The sequence below is a fragment of the Diutina rugosa genome (genome assembly GCF_008704595.1).
Source record: "Diutina rugosa strain CBS 613 chromosome Unknown scaffold6_size315584, whole genome shotgun sequence".
In the NCBI taxonomy this organism is placed as follows: Eukaryota; Fungi; Ascomycota; class Pichiomycetes; order Serinales; family Debaryomycetaceae; genus Diutina; species Diutina rugosa.
The window spans coordinates 184,173-196,967 of NW_022995116.1; the positions used below are offsets into that span (position 1 = coordinate 184,173).

Here is a 12,795-nt window from a genome sequence, read left to right on the forward strand (position 1 = left end):
GTCAGGCTTGGCTTCTGACTCCTTAACTTCCTCTTTAGCCTCGTCCTTAGCTTCTTCCTTCTTTGGTTCTTCCTTAGCTTCTTCCTTAACCTCATCCTTCTTGGCCTCAGTTTGAGGGATGGCAGGCAGAGGAGCCACTGACGACGCCGCTGACGTTGCCGGCGAGTGGCCCACTTTCAGAGAGAGTTCTTGTAAGAATGCTGGGTCCATATTAGTGACGGTAGCTTGGCGGTTCAAACGCTTAGCTCCCTTGGGGATATCCACCATTCTCGCCTTCTCCGCTTCCGTGGGTTCTCGCTTGCCCCGACCATAACGGTCTTCCAATCTGGCAAGCGCCAGCTGCGATGCTGCTTGAGCCTTCTCCGCTTCGTCTTCAATCAACTGAGCCGCTTCAAGCTTAGCCATGGCCGCCATGTACCGGTCTTGAGCCATCTGTTCGGCTTGAGCAGCGTTAGTATTGGCTTCATCGGCCGCGGCAAGCTTCTGTCTAAGCTCCTCCTTCATCTTCTCGATTTGGGCGTACTCGTGCTGGATCTTCAGCCGCACCACGGGGTCGACGCTTTCAGCAAACGAGAACTCCTGCTGTTCGTCCTGGGGCGTGGAGAAGTCCAAATTGAAGTCGCGGAACAGGTTCTCGAGCTCGTGGAGCCGCTCGATCGCCATGTACCGCTGCTTGGAGAACATCGCCAGGTGGTTGAACTTCATGATGTCGTTCAGCTCCAGCTGCAACAGCTCGAGCTTCTTGCGCAAGCTGTCGAGCTTTTCGAGGTCGTCGGTGCGGATAGGACGAGGCGGAGGCGTCGGTTCTCTCGCCACGGGAGGTGGTTGCGGGGTAGTGATATCGGCAATCACCTCCTCGGAAAGCTCTTCTAACGCCAGCAGTCTTGACAGCGACAGCGACAGCAGCAGCAGCAAGTCTTCCACTTCCTCGATTTCGTCGATGGGCGGAGGTTTCATCATTTCGTCGAAATCGGTCATTTCCAACTCTCTGGCCATGTTCTCGATATCGCCCATCTGGTCACGCAACTTGCGAAGCCGCAGCAGCGGCTCCACCTGGGTGCCGAACTGGCGGTTCTCAAGCTTGTATTCGGCGCGCTTACGGTGGATCTGGCCCTTAAGTTTGCGTACCAAACGGTCGTTATCCTTCTTCTCGTCAGCCTCGTTATCAAGCATGATCAACAACTCTCTCATCTCAAGCTCCTGTTCCTGCTTTTCCAATAAATGCTTGCGTTTCAACTCTTCAAGCTCTTCATTAAGCTCTTCGTTAAGACGACGAGTACGCATCATCACTGCCTGTTGCTCTCTGATTTCATTGTTCAAGTTGGCAATCAACCCTTCGGCGCCAAGGCCCAATTGTCTCAGTAAATCGTCTCTTTCGGCCGTCGCTTCTTCAGCCATCTTCTTATACTGCCGGGCTTCGTTCATCGCCTTCTGGTACATGTCGTCCGTCAGCATCAGCGCCATCAACTGGTTCATGGCGATCCCCAACGCGGCGTCGTCGTGGCCCAGCAGTTGCGATCCCATGTTCTGGACAATGCCATCGAGTAATCTAAGCGTACGCAGCTGATCAGAGTTATTGCCTGAGGTATGAGTCAAGTATAAGTGCTGTAATGCTGAGAGCAAGTACCCCTGAGCCTCAGCGTCGACGGATTTCCACATCAGGTCAATTAACTCCTTCGGGTTATTGAAATCCAAATCCTGATCGATCAGTTCAGCTTCCTTAAGCTCCTGGGCGTCGCTACGCTGAGCCTCACGGTAGTTAGCCACTTGATGACGTAATTGATCGTAGCCTAGCAGTTCAAATTTGGGCATGAGCCGGTCAATCCCGGCGGCAGTAAACTGAGCCCGTAAGTGGATTCTCGAGCGGTAATCAACGACAAAGTGGACAATAGTATTGACCAAAAGCATGGTGCCGAGGCAGTACTCGTATAAGTTGTTTTCCGGCGATGCCAGCGTGGCACTGCCATTATTGGCGAGCTTAAACTCTTCCAGAGCTCCCACTGTCAGTCCAGCAAATGTCCCTTTCCCATCAACGGTTTTCTCCACTACCGATAACCAGAGTTCAAACCGCTTATACTGGTCGGGGTGGCCTCGTTGGCGGATGACGCGTCCTTTATGCGACGGGTCGAAATCGAACCACGGCAGTTGCGGGATGGCGTCGATGGCGGCGAGAATGCGGCGGTACTTATCGATGTTGGCGCCGTTTTCCAGGTAGTAGGCAAGCATGAACGTGAGCTGTTCGGCTGCCATTCTGCGGGTGATGATCCGTGGCAGCAATAACAGACCCAGGATCGCTTTCACGTAGAGGCCAACATCGGTTCGCACACGCTCGGCGCCCAATTTCTGGTTCATCATACACTTTAGCGCTTTCAACGTTTCGAACTCGCGATCAAACAAGTCGTCGGAGATTAAGTGCCATTCGCGGGCGCAGATCTCATCGTGCACTTTGATCAAGTACTGCAGCAAAAGCAGATCGCCCTGGTAGTCGTAGATGAAGCGCCGCACCCACTCGATGGGCTCAGTACGCAAACTGACCCAGAGGTTCTTTAAATCGGTGGCCAGAATGGAAGCCTCGAGAAGCTTCCGGGTATAGAATTGCGGGGCGGCGGCGTTCTCGGTCGCGGGTAGAGGCACTGACCCTGTGCGTGCGTACTCCGCTAAGGCGTCCTGGTAGATAAGCATCCACTTCTTGTCAATATTATAGTTGGCCATCTCCTGCTTCGCCAGCTCCGGCAACAGTTTGAAATCGCGTTTCTCCATGATGAGCCGGAACCGCTGTTCGATCTCGGCGTCCAGCAGCGGCTTCTCCAAATGGAAGTCGCGAGCGAGCGACGGGTGGTGGATTTTTGGTGGGGGCGGCTTATTGTTGGATTTGGTGGTGCCGAACTGGTGACGCCGCTTATGCTGGGCGGGGGTCGGGTGATGGTGCATCGGCAGCGGCGCCGCGGGGTTGGTGGCGCTAGCTTTCAACAGCGCTGCCAGCGCCGGGTGGTGGTGCATGGGGTTGGCGACGACCTCGACCGCCAGCGGCACCAGCAGCGGCGCCGTCAGCGGCACCGTCAGGATCAGGTACGCCAGCGCCAGCCGCAGGTGGGCCTGGCCGGGCAACTGGGCCGCGTGCGGGTAGATCGAGTACGCCGACGACGGGGGGCGCTCCACCAGCGCCAGCGCCAGCTCAAGCAGCGACACGTCGTCGTAGGCCAGCGGCGCCCGCTGCTTGCGGAAGCTGAAAATCAGCAGCAGCAGCACCCGGTGGTCGTGCCGCTGCGGCAGCCGCGTGAACCCCCGCGCGTCGTCGTGGTTGGGGTCCTTGCGCTTCATTTGGTCTGGAGGGCGCCACAGAGGGGAGACAACGTTGGTGAGGTTGAGAGGCCTGGCGCACTTTTTTTATTGACAACGCCCGTCCTGCAGGGGAGCACGTGACCTCAACCACTACTACCTCCGTCAACTACCCCCACAACCCCCCGAGCCTAAAAAGCTAAAAACCGACGATCACTTAAGAAAGCGCTGAGCATGGATACTCCCACTATTGTCAAATTTTCACTTGAGTGAGTCTTGTTTGACTGCGATTAATCGGGTGGTCTGATGTCCCATAGAAAGGGCGCGTGCACAAGTGTCGGCGGCGCCATCGGCGCGAATCGCTTCGGTTATCGACGTGTCGCCTCCCTGCTTTTACTTACACGATTTACTCGAAGGGACCATGGGTGTGACCTGTATCATTCGCCTCTTCTGCAATTAGGGAACAGCCCCATTGTCTCGCCCCCCTCTAGACCGCCAATTTGGCGAGGCGTGCGCTCACTAGCGCATGGCGATAATTCCCGTTAGGTTTCCCTATTGTCCCCCGAGGCGGGCGCTCGGCCTAGAAAGAACGCCAGGCGGGTGCGGGCGCTTTGAGTGGCTAGTGTCGGCATTATAGGCATTACTTTGGGGACTTAAAATACGGCGGTGGTTACGTTTTAGGCCTAGGGTCGAGGGGTCTATCGGGCGGCGCCGCTGCTGGCGCTACATCCACCCGTAGGTTAACCGGAACATATCCGGGGGGAAGCGCAGTTATCGCGCGGGCGCTAGGCCTCCACTGTCACCGAGAAAAAAAAGAGAGCGTATAGTGCGCCCAAAGCGCGTCCTGAAGGGCGATTGGTAGCACCGCACCCACACACAGTTGTACGTAATATACCCGAATTAGGGTAACGCCCGGGCCGAGACCGAGCGGGGTGCCGGTGATTATTATGATTATTTTTTCAGGCGCCTGTGAAAATAGAACTTTAAACTGGAACTGTCCCCCCAGGGGGTCTGGATCGCGTTGGGGAGCGGCGCAGGGGATACCATCAGGAACTAGCGATGAAAGGGGCGCACCGGTGGCGAGCGCTAGAGTCGTGGTGTAGGCGGCGCCCAATCGCGCTGGACGCGGTGGGGGCGCCCACGGGCGATTTCTAAGCGCCTAGCATACATGGTGGGTGTGATGTTTTTTTTTCCAGACGCGTCTGGCGTCGAATTTCGAACAAAAGATACAACCACGGGATAGTGGGGTAAACACCCCCGCCCGGCGAGGAGGTCCCAGCGAGATAATTAATCAGGTTAAGGGGCACTGGTGGCGCTGGCTTATCGCAATTAAGATTCAACCATAACTCTTAGTTGGGATTTTAGACAATCTATAGGACGCGTCTCGCCCCTACCACTAAATCAATGAAATCACCTGAAACAATCACAGTGACCACCTGACACAATCATAACCAACACCTGACACAATCATCATAAACAATCAAGAAAAACAATACACTCATGCTTACAACTCTAGTCACAAAATTTACTCCTGATGATCCCCCTATAAAGGGCATCGCTATTATCCGCTGATGGAGTGTCTTATCAGAATTATCATTTATGATTTCTAATCTCTTCTTCCATCAGGGTGGCCCCGTTGTTGCCTCGTGTTGCCTCGTTGTTACCTGCTGTTTTCGACTCGTTCGAAGTTGGTTGTGCCGCGCGCACGACTGTTTAGTGCTAGCGGCTAACGGCGCGCTAACAGTTGCCGAATTACAAGTACCACAAAAGCCATTGTCAGCCCTACCATCCGCACGATGCCATCGCCCTTACGAGTAAGAAAAAAACGGCGACTAAACTGACCTGATGTTAAGCCTATATTGCTAAAATTTGTCGGACATTTGCGGGGACGGAAGTCTCCGTAGACCTCGGCTGTTTCCGGTACTGCTACCGCTGTCCCCGAGTCAACCCCCCGACTCTGACTCATCCCCCACCCACTCACCATTATATCGCGCACAGAATCCGGGGAAAGTAGGCACAGACAAGCATCGCATGGGCAAACTCAGAGACGACGACGACGCCGGCCACGAGGACGTCGTCGAGGTCGACTCCTATGACCACCCCCAGGGCTCGCTGAGCCTGGTGGGAGGCAAGTTCTGGTACTACACCAAGCTCGCGCTGAAGCGGCTCGATGCCCTTGGTGTCGAGACTCGAGGCATCGACAGACTGCCTCCTTATGAAAGAGCACTGAATCGACGCAAACAGCTTATTTCCGTTGTCGGCCTCTGGCTTCTGGCCTGCGGTGGGCTTTCGCTGATGTCGCTGTTCTTTTTGGGCCCGCTTTTATTCGGTTTGGGCCTTCGCAACTCGGTGATCCCGGGGCTTATTGGCCACACCGTGGGGTGCTTTATCGCTGCTTACTGTCTGATGATGGGCCCACGGCTGGGGTGCAGACAAATGGTGGGTGCCAGATTCCTCTTTGGGTGGTGGACGGTTAAGATCGTTTCCCTTTTCGGGGTGATTGGGGTGATGGGGTGGCTGGTGGTTAACTCCGTGGTGGGTGGCCAGATCTTAGCGTCGATCTCAAATGAGAAAGTACCGCTTGTGGTGGGGATTATCATCATTATGGTGGTGTCTTTGCTTGTGCTGGTATGTGGGATTAAACAGTTGATCCGGGTAGAGGCTTTCTTTGCTATCCCCGTCAACGTTGCCTTTCTCACTTTATACATTGTGTCGCTGCAGAAATACCGTTATTTGAGTAATGACGATAGTCCCGAAGTGGCGGATGACCCCGCTACGATCAAGGGCAACTGGCTTTCGTTTTTCTCCCTTTGCTACTCAATCACCGCCACCTGGGGTACCATCGCTCTGGACTATTACGTCTTATTCCCGGAAAACACGCCCGATATGACGGTATTCCTCCTTACCCTTTTGGGGATCTGGGTGCCCACCACGTTTGTCGGTGTCGCTGGTTTGCTTATCGGTAACTGTGCTTTGAAATACCCTCCCTGGGCTGAGGCTTACGAAAAATACGGGATGGGTGGTTTGCTCTGGGCAGCGTTTGAGCCGTGGGGCGGTGGCGGCAAGTTCCTCCTCATTTTGATCTTCTTATCGTTGATCTCTAATAACATCATCAACACCTATTCGGCGGCATTTGGTCTCCAGCTTGGTGGTCGGTTTTTCGCCCGGATCCCGCGGTGGATGTGGCTGATCGGGGTATTTGGCGTGTGTCTTGTGTGTGCTCTTGTCGGGCGTAACGCCTTCCTGACGATTTTGGGTAATTTCCTTCCTATGATTGGGTACTGGATCTCGATGTATTTCATCATGTTGCTTGAAGAAAACCAGATCTTCCGTACCGACTACTTCAAGCACTTGTTCACTAAAGAGTTCCCCACTGAAGAAATGCACCAGGGGTCATACAAAGAGAAACAGTTTGCCGCCACTCGTGATGTCAGATTACACCAGCATTATAACTGGAAGGTGTGGAACGATAAGCTGCGGCTCACTCAGGGCATTGCCGCTACCATCAGTTTCCTCTGCGGGGTGCTGGGGGTAGTCCTAGGGATGTCGCAGACCTATTGGGTGGGTCCCGTGGCCAAAGCCATTGGCGGTGAGTACGGTGGGGATATTGCCATGTGGATGTGTATGGGAATTCTGGGGGTAGTGTACCCGCCTTTACGCTACTGGGAACTCAAGAAGTTTGGCCGCTGACCCACTACTTTCGCCAATCAAATGGATTCGTCAAATATTGACTTACATCATATATACTCAGTTTCCACTAGACTAATAATAGAATAATGATTATTTGGAATTGTATGGAGCAGTAGTCACTAGACTACTCATACAAAACAATTACTAGGTAGCTCATAGCACACTGGACTACTCATAAAGTGAAGCTAGATTTACTCTCGGCAATATATACCGTCTGTAATGACTGGATTACTCATAGAACATTAAATACAGGTTGATGTATAATTTTATCATAGTTACGTTCATTCCTGGCTCGGAGTTTGGTCTCGAATGTGGGGGGATTAGTGATCAAGGGCGCTAGTCAAATAACTATATGCAGGAGATAAGCCTCACTTAGCAGCTAGTGGCAATATTGAGTAACGCCGTTCTCCATATATCCTACCAACGCCTATTTCATGAGACGAGCCATGAGTCGCACCCTCCGTGATGTCGCTGTCCCCTCGTCGTTCCTCCGGCTCACGCCCGACCCCAGACTCAATACGCCCGAAGCCGCCCGGGCCAATCAGGACAATTTGACCCATACCCCGAGGATCGTCCCCGATGGCCACTACTCCTACGCCTTACCCGAACCGAGAAAACAATATGTGTACTTGATGCTGAACCCTCGTGCCATGGCGGACTTAGGCCTCGACCCCGCCCAGGTGTCTCAGGTCGAGTTTCAGCTGGTGGTGCTGGGCGAGGCGTGGCTCGATCAACAAGAACACGCGTCACAATTACCGCCGCCATGGGCCCAGGCTTATGCCGGCTACCAGTTCGGTCAATTTGCCGGCCAGCTTGGTGACGGACGCGTGGTCAACTTATTTGATATCCCTAAGTCTCAGCCACTGGCTCTGGAAGCGTTGAAGCAACGCGCCGTGTATGAACTCCAATTGAAAGGGGCGGGTAAAACTCCCTATCTGAGGTTTGCTGATGGCAAAGCGGTGCTTCGTTCCCTGATTCGTGAGTACATTATCAGTGAGCATTTAAACGCGTTGGGGATCCCTACCACTCGAGCGTTGCTGCTTACTTACTTGCCGCAAACATATGCCCAACGGTACCGGGCGGAGAAGTGTGCCATTGTCGCTCGTTTCGCTGAGCTGTGGGTCCGTTTAGGCAGTTTTGACCTTTGTCGCTCGCGTGGCGACCGTAAAGGATGTCGTTTACTCGCTAATTACGTCATTGACGACCTATTCCAAAATGAGTTTAGCGAGTTTGACAAGCTTAAACCGCTTGCCGACCTTAAAGCGGCACCGTCAACCCTTTCTACGTATGATAAAATGTACTTGGAAGTGGTGGCTCGCAACGCCTACACCGCCGCTCGCTGGCAAGTGTATGGGTTTTTGAACGGGGTGCTCAACACCGATAACACCCTGATCGTGGGGTTGCTGATGGACTTTGGCCCCTTCCTGATCATGGACAAGTTCAACCCCAACTATACCCCGAACCTGGAGGACCACGACTTACGCTACCTGTACAAAAACCTGCCGACGGCGATCTGGTGGAACTTGACTCGTCTTGGCGAAGATCTCGCTGAGCTCTTAGGGGCAGGTCCAGAGAATTGTGACAACCCTGACTGGCTGGCTAAAGACCACGAGGACGAAGTGGTGAGTCGAGCCACTAAGGTCATCGAGGCCGGGGGTGAATTGTACCAGTACGCCTTCACCAAGTCCTATGTGGAAGGATTTTTCGACCGGTTAGGTCTCTCGCATAAGCTCATTGATTACTCGGATATCGACCACTTCCACCAGGTGCTTGTGGCGCCGTTGCTCCAGCTTCTCTTCCGGTTACAGTGTGACTACAACAAGTTCTTCCTCCAATTAGCCAAGCACTATCCGATTGAGGATGCTGCTACGGTGGCTAAGGCGTTAATCGATGAGATTGAAGACCATTTGGACTCCGCTGAGGAAGTGGAGCTTACGTCGTTGGCCACTGAGTGGCTTGCGGCTTACCGCTCCTACATCGTCAAGCAACAAGACATTGACCCTGACTTTGTTAATCGTCAAGCTCAGGCTAACCCGTTATTCCTCCCCCGCGGGTGGATCCTCGACGAAGTGATTGAAAAGACCGAGGAAAGCCAGGGTACCGATTTACACTACTTGGAGAAGCTCCAGAAGATGTCGCTGAACCCTTACGACGCGTCGCAATGGGGCGACGAATTGAAGGATGTGGAACAGCTGTGGATGGTCCAGGGCGATAAAGACGGCCAGGCCATGCTCCAATGTCTGTGCTCGCTGTAGTCCTCTACAAACAAACACTACAAACAAACACATTACGTATATAGTATATCAAACACTGTACGATTACTTAGTCGATTCAAGCGCTTAGTAAGGCGTTCCGAGTCAATGCGGACTAGAAATAGGTGGCAATGGTCATTCTTAGGTTTAGTGGCAATCGCACCCGCAAGTCCCCTTTTTTTACAAATATTCTACAGAAGTCCGAATCACCCCTTTTGCTGCACCATACAATCATCAGCACGCTTACAGAGAGCTACAGAAAGATAACCACCACGCGAAAAACTCCAAGCGATAAGCGTGGTTTTTTTTGTACCTGGCAGTGACTCGCCGAATCGAGGCGACCACTGACGATGACGTCGTCAACACAATCGCTCGCCTACGGTTTCATAAGATTCGTTAGGCATCGACTCCTCGATTATTGTGTCATTAATTGTAGGTTTTCTTTCTTTATGGTTCAATTGCTACCTGACCATAAAAAAATGGGGTGGTCTCGGCGATTGGCTTTTGGGGGAGGAGCTGTTTCTGAGACCTCGGGTTTACCGGCAGGCACTGGGGTATAGTAGGTGGGCATGGACAAGTATGTCCACGTAGTTTGTCCACGTGATGAAAGTGTAATTGTGCAGGGTGGGTGGTACTTCCTTTGGGCCATGACGGCGGGCGCTAGTGATTGGCTGATAACGCTGGGGGTCACATGCGCCTTGCCCCGGGCAAAAGGAGGGTTGACTCGTAGTCGCCCGCTGAGTCGCGGGGCCCGGTGAAAAGTGTGGAATGCCACCCCAAATTGTGGTGTCGGCGCCCTCGGTCAAGGACAGGGACATGATATATTTGATAACGAATATTTTCATATATCTTTCATTGAAATTGGGGTCAAATTGGTCGTTTTATCGCTGTGTTGGTGGCGTTGGCCGCTTCGGAGCCGTCGTTTTTGACTCGGGGCTTCCGAGGATATAGGGTACCCCGGACTTTGGCTCTGTGCAGGAGGGCGTCTGCCCCCCCCAAATTACTCATAATCCCCTTGAAGCAATATAAATTGCACCCTCCGCTGCCGACGGCCTGATTTTTCTGAAAAGTATACCCTCAATTATGTCGCAACAATTGAAGAACCCCTTCCCCACGGCGCAGCAAAAGCTCAAGGGCTCCGACCTCCAGATCGTCGGCCTGATCCCCCAGGAAGCGAAGCCGTTGTTCTCGGCGGAGGCGTTGGCGTTCGTCACCTTGTTGCACCAGAACTTCAACCACGTCCGTTTGGAATTGTTGAACAACCGTAACTTGATCCAAAAGGAGTTTGACGCCGGCAAGTTGCCCGACTTCCTCCCTGAGACTAAGTACATCAGAGACGACCCCACTTGGCAAGGGCCCTCGTTGGCCGAGGGTTTGATTGACCGGAGATGTGAAATCACCGGTCCCGCTGGTGACGCCAAGATGGTGATTAACGCCTGCAACTCTGGCACTGCTTGCTACATGGCCGATTTCGAAGACTCGATGACCCCCGCCTGGGCCAACGTCGTCAACGGTCAAATCAACATGCAACAGGCGTTGAAGAGACTGTTGACCGCGTCGCTGGGCTCGAAGACCTACAAGATCACCACCGAACAACGCATCCCTACTTTGATTGTCCGTCCCCGTGGGTGGCACTTGGACGAAAAGCACGTGCTCATCAACGGCGAGCCCGTGTCTGGTGGTATTTTTGACTTTGCCATCTACTTCTTCAACAACTGGAAGTACTTGAAGGAACAAGGTTTCCCCAACGCCTACTACTTGCCCAAGATGCAACACCACTTGGAAGCCAAGTTGTGGTCGAACATCTTCAAGTTCTCCGAAGACTACGTCGGGTTGACCCGCGGTACCATCAGAGCCTCGGTGCTTATTGAGACTTTGCCCGCCGCCTTCCAAATGGACGAAATCATCTACCAGTTGAGAGACTACTCCGCTGGTTTGAACTGTGGCCGTTGGGACTACATCTTCTCCTACATCAAGTCGTTGAGAAACCACCCCGAATTTGTCCTCCCCGACAGATCGCAGGTGACCATGGCCGCCCCCTTCATGTCGCTGTACGTCCACTTGCTCGTGCAAACCTGCCACAAGCGTGGTGTCCACGCTTTGGGTGGTATGTCGGCGCAAATCCCCAGAAAGGACGACGAAGCCGCCAACAAGAAGGTGCTTGACGGTGTCAGAGCCGACAAGATCAGAGAAGTCACCGCCGGGTGCGACTCGTGCTGGGTGGCCCACCCCGGTCTTGTCCCCATCGTTCTCGAAGTGTTCAACGAGTACATGAAGGGCCCCAACCAGATCCACACTCCCCCCAAGACCCCTTACCGCAACATCAGCGCCCGCGACTTGTTGTCGCCCCACATTGCTGGCGGTAAGATCACCGAGGCCGGGATCAGAGCCAACATCATCATTGGTCTTGGCTACGTCGAGGCGTGGTTGAGAGACATTGGCTGTGTCCCCATCAACTACTTGATGGAAGACGCCGCCACCGCCGAAGTGTCGCGCTCGCAATTGTGGCAATGGGTCACCCACGGCGCCACCACCGACGACGGCAAGAAGATCGACAAGGCCTACGTCAAGAAGCTCTTGGACGAAGAGTACCAGAAGTTGGCCAAGGCCGCTCCTGCCGGCAACAAGTACAAGCGTGCTTTGGAGATCTTCGCCCCTGAAGCCCTCGGTGAGCACTACAACGACTTTGTCACCACCTTGTGCTACGACGACGTCGTCACCGCCGGCCGCCCCATCACCGCCGAAAAGTTGTAAGCGGTATGTTTTAGTTGTAAGACTGGTTCTTTATTTATTACGAATGAATGGAAAAGGAAAACGGTGTAGAATAACATCGACATACTCGTCACGTGCCATCGCTGAATAGGGTAATCGATGCTTGAGTCATACTCAGTCTACAATGGGGTTCTCAGTCTAATCGGATGAACACGGGTATACATGTCACCGGTGTCACCAGGCTGGTTATTACTTTTTAGTCCGAGGTGGTCAGCCTAAATTGATTGACATGACAATCCCGTCACGGCCAACAATAGGCTCGATGTCTCTAGAAATTATCGTGGTGCTTAGCACCATTGACACTCGGCTCAGGTGATCATTGTTTCAGGTGACTATTGTCTTGGGAGACACTGTGACCCTAACCACTGCCATTACCATTTGCGAGTGTGGTCGCGTTTTACCGTGAGTATCGGCAATTGCCGAGACCACTCCACAAAATCTAACCAAACTTGCCTACGACCGGATTAATCAAAACTCACGTGACATTGAATATATAAGCATAACACGGGGGACCAGCCCCACTCTCTCTCTCGGCAATTATTCTCCTGGTAATTTTCCTGGTGATTTTTCTCCATATTCCTGACCATTCTCTCTGGTAGGCAATTTCAGTCGGACTCGTCGTCTTCCTCCATGAACTTACAGAGCAAGTCGCGCGTCGGCGGCAACGGCAGCGGCGGGCGCTTGTGGATGCCGCCCCAGCGGTCCATGACGTAGCGGCGGTAGTACCTCTTTTGCGGCTGGGGCATCGGTCTCTCGCGGATGAATACAGGCCTGACGGGCGTGATTGACGTGACGGGGAGGG

General features: G+C 53.4%; 4 protein-coding genes across 4 annotated transcripts in view; 3 read left to right on the forward strand and 1 right to left on the reverse strand. All coding sequences in view use genetic code 12, as the record gives it.

The window, feature by feature from the left end:
• The window catches only part of DIURU_002269 (uncharacterized protein), a gene marked incomplete at both ends in the record, with an annotated part of 3,427 nt that extends 106 nt beyond the window's left edge, over positions 1-3,321 (reverse strand). Inside the window, one exon of the mRNA XM_034154901.1 lies at positions 20-3,321. Coding sequence (XP_034012963.1) covers positions 20-3,321 — 3,302 coding nt within the window. The remainder of the gene's footprint in view (positions 1-19) is intronic.
• Positions 3,322-5,310: 1,989 nt separating this feature from the next.
• Positions 5,311-6,969, forward strand: FCY23 (Fcy23p; the record flags this gene model as incomplete). Its single annotated transcript, XM_034154903.1, has 1 exon — positions 5,311-6,969. The coding sequence occupies one exon, from the start codon at positions 5,311-5,313 to the stop codon at positions 6,967-6,969; it is 1,659 nt and encodes a 552-aa protein (XP_034012964.1).
• A 434-nt stretch (positions 6,970-7,403) lies between these two features.
• DIURU_002271 (uncharacterized protein) lies at positions 7,404-9,224 on the forward strand (the record flags this gene model as incomplete). The annotated part of the gene is made up of 1 exon (XM_034154904.1): positions 7,404-9,224. The coding sequence occupies one exon, from the start codon at positions 7,404-7,406 to the stop codon at positions 9,222-9,224; it is 1,821 nt and encodes a 606-aa protein (XP_034012965.1).
• Positions 9,225-10,304: 1,080 nt separating this feature from the next.
• On the forward strand, positions 10,305-11,975 carry MLS1 (malate synthase; the record flags this gene model as incomplete). The annotated part of the gene is made up of 1 exon (XM_034154905.1): positions 10,305-11,975. One exon carries the CDS (start codon positions 10,305-10,307, stop codon positions 11,973-11,975), a length of 1,671 nt encoding a protein of 556 aa, XP_034012966.1.
• Positions 11,976-12,795: the final 820 nt, after the last annotated feature.